We start from the raw sequence: 6000 nt of genomic DNA, 5'->3' as shown, positions 1-6000 counted from the left end.
GCAGCACTTGTACTCCATAACTTTGTTCACAATGACTGCGGGAAGTTTGTTTGGGGGGGCCCTTCTGGACAGTGTGGGGCCCCGGAAGACAGCAGCAGCGGGGCAGCTGCTGGCAGCAGCAGCAAGCGCGTGTCTTGCTGCCAGCAGCAAACTGGGGGACTGGGCCTTGTGCTGCAGCTGCGTGCTGCTGGGCGCAGCAACAGACACAGCTTTCTTGCCGCTGCTGACAGCAGCAAGGCTGTTTCGGGGCCGCGAGGGTTTGCTGCTGTGTGTCTTGGGCAGTGCTGCTTCTGCTTCCTTCGGAGTCCCGCTGCTGCTGCAGCAGCTTGCTGCGCTGCTGCAGCTGCAGCAGCCCCTCTCTGTCTTCTGGCTCTACGCAGCAGCAGGCCCTGGCTTCTGTTTGCTGCTCACCTGCCTCTTCTTCCCCAACTCCGGCTTCATAGACCCCCACCACCAGCAGCAGCAGCAGCAGCAGCAGCAGCAGCAGCAGCAGCAGCAGCAGCAGCAGCAGGGGGGCAAACGGCCCGTTTTTTGCAGTTTGGAGTTCTTTCTGCTCGCCCTGTACTTCTCCGTGGTCTCCTGCGCCGTGGTCTTCTACCAGGAGGCCCCCCGCCGCTTCTTTTCTCCTTTTCTCCTCAAAACTCTCCAAACTTCTCTTCCTTTTTCTTTCCTTCCTTGTCTTTTCTTCGGCCTTCTCGCGGACTCCTGGGGGCCCCTCCGCCTCATGTCTGCAGTCTCCGCCTCGGGCCTCTTGGCCTACGTCTGCGCGCTTCTGGGGGCCCCCCGGGGGCCCCCGAAGGCGCGTTTGGGTGGGGCCTCGCGTCAGTGCTGCTGTTCACAGTCTTCATATCGGCGTTTACGAGCCAAGTCTTCGTTTATGCGCAGCAAAGGTTTGCTGCTGCGGAGTTCGGGCGAGCTGTGGGGCTGCTGCAGCTGCTGGGGGGTTTTGCTGCGCTGCTGTGCAACCCGCTGTACTCTGCTGTTGCAGTCTCGCAGCAGCTGTCGCTCGCGAGGGTTTCCGAGGGTTTCATTTTGCTGCTCGCGCTGCAGTTCCTTTGGATCGCGGCCCTCGCGCGCCTCCACGCCGCACGCCCAAACCCTAAACCCTAAACCCTAAACCCTAAACCCTCGCGGGCTGCAAACCCTCGCAAGGGTTTGCACGCGGCAGCAAACCCTACGAGGGTTTAGACGGGCTGCAAACCCTCACAAGGGTTTAGACGCGCCAGCAAACCCTCACAAGGGTTTAGACGCGGCAGCAAACCCTCACAAGGGTTTAGACGCGGCAGCAAACCCTCGCAAGGGTTTACACGCAGCAATAGCCCTCATTAGGGTTTAGACGCGACAGCAAACCCTCGCAAGGGTTTAGACGCGGCAATAACCCTCATTAGGGTTTACTGCGGCGCTGAATTAGGGTTTGGACGCGGCAGCAAACCCCAGGAGTGCTTGAGGCGGCAAATTGAGTCTTCGCTGAGACTCTGAGGTGGCAGTAAACCCTCAGCCGCTGCAGCTCTTGAGAAACAGCCAATTTGCTGCTTCTTGTTTAATAAGAAGCAGACAATTTGCTGCTTCTTATTGTTTAGTAAGAAGAAGACAATTTGCTGCTTCTTATTTGTTTTCGAGCTGCGCGAAGTGCTGCTGCTTGTGTCAACTTGCTGCTGCACGGCCGGCCTCGCGGGCAAACTGGTGCTTTCTTTGAGTTAATAATCAGCACTTCTTTCTCTTGCAAACACTTTTAAAAAGTGCATTTGGCATTTCTTTGGCTTTTGCTGCTTCATCAAAGCCCAGCAGCTGCTGCTGCAGGCGAGCAGCAGCTCTTTTCAACTTGAATTTCTGAACGACGGCGAACAGCAACCAAATAAAGCTGAATACGGGTCTTTTGATGCAATTCAGTCTTTTCTGAGTCTTCTGGCTCTTCAAATTCAATTAAATCCTCTGAAGTTTGAGATAATGGCATTGATCGTTCGCTTTCAATTCCTCTTGGAATGCGCAAACGGCCGAAACTTGAATTGCGCAGGAAACGTGAACGGCAGGAAGCTGCATGCAAAATGGCCGCCCCTCTCTGCAAGCAAAGAGGAATTAAATAAAATTAAAGACAACTGAATAAATTTCAAAACTAATTAACTCTGGATCACCTCATTTCCCTCGATCCAGGACGCTGAACTGTCATGTTCGTGTGTATGAATTGCAGAAGTTGCCGGCGGCCTACTTGACTGACTGCTGGATCAAATCTAATTGTTTTTGTCTGTATTCTCGAGACGAATCAAATCTAATTGATCTGTCTGGTCCCTCGAGACGAAGCAAATGCAGCAGCAGCAGCAGCAGCAGCAGCAGCAGTTTCGCGGAGTGGCGTTCTGAACAGGAAGACGCGGGGAGTGGAACTGCACTAGTGAGGTTTCAAGAGTTGGTGGGCGCTCAGCAGTTACTTTAAACATTCAAATAATTGGTGTTTCTTTCCACAGGGCAGCAGCTGGTCACGGCGTAGCCTGCACTGCGCGACGGCCAGCCGAGTGGACTGCAAACTTTGCCCTCTTGACCGCAAAAGAAGAATAACAAGCAAAGCACTCCCTTGCCAGGCGATACGGGCAACTGCAGCAACACCAGTGGACCACTGGTGGTCTTTTCAGGGCCTTTTTTCCCGCGAAGCCGCAGCTTTCCGGAAAGTTGAACAAGCTGGAGCTTGGGGGAGGCGGCGGCTCAGTTGCTGCTTCTTCGCCTTCACGAGCTTCGCCGCCGCGAGCCCTCAGCACGCGCCACTCGACGCACCTAAACCCTAAACCCTAAACCCTAAATCGGCGGCTGGCGGCCCCGGGCGCGCGCGCACGGCGCTGGGGCGCGAGCTCAAACCCCAGACCCCTTTTTAGGGTTTAGAGGTTTTGCTGCGGCGCCAGCGGCCGCTGCAGAAATCCTCTTGCAACTATAATTCAGAGACGCAGGTCTCTGCGAGTGCTAAGAAACTGCCCAGGGCCGGCTTCCCGCTGCTGCGCGGCGTGGCCTCACATGGCCAGCTCAGCAGCAGCGCAGCAGCGGGGGGCCCCAGCGGGCGAGCTCGCGGGGCCCCCTGGGGTCCGGGGGCCCCCGGGGCGTCTACAGGGGCCCCCGGGGCCCCCCGGGGGCCCCCGGGGCCCCCCGGGGCCCCCTGGGGCGAACTTGGCGAAACAACGACGCAGAAGGCGGTAAACAGATTTCCTTTACCGAGAAGCCGAAGCCGCGCGCAGGACGGCGCTGCTGCAGTGGAAAGAAGAGCTGCGGGCTGCTGCTGCGGCTGCCGCGCAGCAGCAGCAGCAGCAGCAGCAGCAGCAACACCAACCCCACCACTTTGACGAAGGCGCTGCTCCCTAAAAAATCAAATTGGCCGCACCCCGAAGAAGAACGCGCGCGAAGGCGCCGGACAGACGACAACAACAAAAGCTGCATATTCTCGAGACAAAACAACGGAGCAGTTGGCCGCAGCAAAGGCCCTAGCTGGCCCCCGGGGCCCCCGGGGCCCCCGGGGGCCCCCGGGGCCCCCGGGGCCCCCCGGGGCCCCCGGGCAGCCCCTGGGGGCCCCTGGGGCCCCCTGGGCCCCTGCTGCGGGTAGTGGGGCGGGCTGCTGAGCCTGGGAGTGGGGGGCGCGAGTGGGCGAGTTCTGTGTCTCGCCGCGTTGTGCGGCGTGGCTGTACAACAGCAGCGGTCCCCCCCCGCGCAGTGGCCCACTGGTGGACCAGACCAGTGGACCACTGGCGGACCAGACCAGTGGACCTACGGCACCGAGTCCTGCGGCTCCGGAGACAGGCTCGGGTCCGTGAGCTGGAGGTCCCGCTGCTTGGCCCTGAGCTGCGCGGGGCTCTTGTCCGCCCGGCCCAGCCAAGCCAAAGTGGCAATCCAAAAGAACTGCAGCAGAAAAAGGCCCAACATAACCCCCTGGACGATCTGGAGGCCCCGCGGCAGCGCGGGGTTGAGGGCCACGCGGGAGTAGAGGGGATTGCATGCGAGCGAGCTGAGGCCCCCCACCATCTGAATGAGGCCTATGAGCTTTCCGAAGTGCTCGTAGGTGAAGTGCTGTTCGATGTAGACGAAGACTTGCGAAGTGAAGATCGACATGTAGTTCGTGAAGCACAAGACCGAGAGGTACCCCAGGGGGGGGGGCCCCCGGGGGCCCCCCCAGGTGAAGGCGTACATTAATAAGCCACTGGTGTTGGAGATTAATAAGACCCGCAAAATGCCCCAACGGTCGGCCAAGTAGCCCCAGAGAATGCAGGGCAGGAAAGACAGAGGCAGCAGCAGCTTGAGGAAGGCTTTTACGGACTCCGACAAAAGTCTGTTGTGGGCCTCTTGGTAGAAAGCGCTGGCCCAGCCGACTCCGACGAAATAAGCTGTTAAGACTAAGTACTTAGCCGAAAAAAGCTGTTTGAAGAAACTCGAGCCGGGGATGGCGCAGCGGGAGTCCCCGGGGGCCGGGTCCCCCACCTGGACTTGCATGCAGAGGTCCAGTTCGCAGTCCTTTGCTGCTGCTGCTGCTGCTGCTGCTGCTCCTGCTGCTGCTGCTGCTGCGGGCTCGCAGGGAGCTTGCGTGGGGGCCTCCCGACCCGCAGAGTCCCGGAAGTCCCGGAAGCCCCGCCGAGGCACAAACAGCAAAGCCAGCAGCAGACACAGCCCGGGGCCCAGCCCCGCGTAGGCCCAGAAGACCTTCTGGGGGCCCCCCAGGGGGCCCCCAGGGGCCCCCGGGGCCCCGGGGGCCCCCGAGGGGCCCCCCAGGGCCTTGTAGATGCTCTCCAGGACCAGGGGCACTGCGAAAGAAGCTGAAGCTGCACTTCCTAATAAAGTTATGCTGAGGCCCGCGCTGCCGGGGAAGAGCCGGGTGATGCAGAGGGTGGGGAGAAAGCCCATGTCCGCCCCCATGCCAATGAAGACAAAGCCCGCGTACAAGCTGCTGCTGCTGCTGCTGCTGCTGCTGCTGCTGCTGCTGCTGGCCGCCGTGCTGCAGGCCAGCAGCGCCCAGCCCGCGAAGTTGAAGAGCTGCCCCAGCACTGCTGTCGCCAGCGGCCCCGCGAAGTCCATGGCAGTCCCGGCCACGGAACTGAAGGTGGTGTGGACTGCGAGAGTTATTGTGTACAAGTGCTGCACTGCTGCTTCTTGTTCGTTGCAAATAAATCCTTTTTGCTGCCTCATGTCGTTTAAAAAAGTCCCAAATTCGTCTTTTTCGCACAAAAAAGAAAAACTGTTGGCCTGCAGCAGCAGCGAGGAAATGGAGGCCCAGCCGAAGTACACGCAGCCCGTGAGCAGTACGTACACCAGGTAGATGGCCAGCACTAAGTACCGGTTCAGCCCGAAGGGCGTCGGCTGCTGCGCCCCCGGCAGGTCGCTGCGGGGCAGCAGCGACTGCAGCGCCTGCAGCAGCTTGCTGCGCCGCCGCTGCTGCTGCTGCTGCTGCTGCTGCTGCTGCTGCTGCTGCTGCTGCGGGGAGGGAGGGGGGGGGCCGCGCTGCTGCGGCTCGAAGGCGCGCTCTTTCAGCGCCGCTTCCTGCATCTTTCTCGCCTGCACTCGCCGCCGCCTGGCCGCTAAGATAGCCTCGGGAAGGTCTTGGGATTAAAAAGCTTTTTGCAAAAGTCCGAAATAATAAAACTCGAAAAAGAACGCTGCGAAAGCCGCGCCCCAAACGCGCAGCCCGATGCTCGCTGCAGGAAGAGAGGCTGTTGTCACTCGGGCTTGGGTGCGCCGGCTGCTGCTGCTGCTGCTGCTCGCAGCTGCTGCTGCTGCTCGCTGCTGCTGCTGCTGCTCTCTTTAACTCTTATTCGGTGTCTTTTCCAATTTCGCCCGCCAAAACCCCGAGAAAACCCCAGATCAGCGGCTAATCCGCCGCTAGTGCTGCTGCTGCAGAACACTCGCCACAGAGCCCGCTGCCGCCACACGCCCCGCACCAAGCCCTCGCCTCCAGATCCGCTTTTATTCTTCTTTTATATTTCTTTCCAAACTCGCAGACTCCCCGAGAACTGCGCGAGACGCAAACCGCGCAGCTGTACA

The 6000-nt window shown here is 60.1% G+C and overlaps 3 protein-coding genes across 3 annotated transcripts in view; 2 read left to right on the top strand and 1 right to left on the bottom strand.

The window, feature by feature from the left end:
- Positions 1–20, top strand: part of ENH_00080380 (hypothetical protein) — a gene marked incomplete at both ends in the record, with an annotated part of 409 nt that extends 389 nt beyond the window's left edge. Inside the window, one exon of the mRNA XM_013577771.1 lies at positions 3–20. Coding sequence (XP_013433225.1) covers positions 3–20 — 18 coding nt within the window. The remainder of the gene's footprint in view (positions 1–2) is intronic.
- Positions 21–31: 11 nt separating this feature from the next.
- ENH_00080370 (hypothetical protein, conserved) lies at positions 32–2214 on the top strand (the record flags this gene model as incomplete). Its single annotated transcript, XM_013577770.1, has 2 exons — positions 32–821; positions 2189–2214. 2 exons carry the CDS (start codon positions 32–34, stop codon positions 2212–2214), a joined length of 816 nt encoding a protein of 271 aa, XP_013433224.1.
- Positions 2215–3738: 1524 nt separating this feature from the next.
- ENH_00080360 (hypothetical protein, conserved) lies at positions 3739–5505 on the bottom strand (the record flags this gene model as incomplete). The annotated part of the gene is made up of 1 exon (XM_013577769.1): positions 3739–5505. One exon carries the CDS (start codon positions 5503–5505, stop codon positions 3739–3741), a length of 1767 nt encoding a protein of 588 aa, XP_013433223.1.
- Positions 5506–6000: the final 495 nt, after the last annotated feature.

This window comes from Eimeria necatrix, genomic scaffold (assembly GCF_000499385.1).
Source record: "Eimeria necatrix Houghton genomic scaffold, Enh_scaff86, whole genome shotgun sequence".
Classification (NCBI taxonomy): Eukaryota; Apicomplexa; class Conoidasida; order Eucoccidiorida; family Eimeriidae; genus Eimeria; species Eimeria necatrix.
Note: the sequence above shows the minus strand (reverse complement) of the source record. Positions and strands in the feature narration are given on the sequence as shown.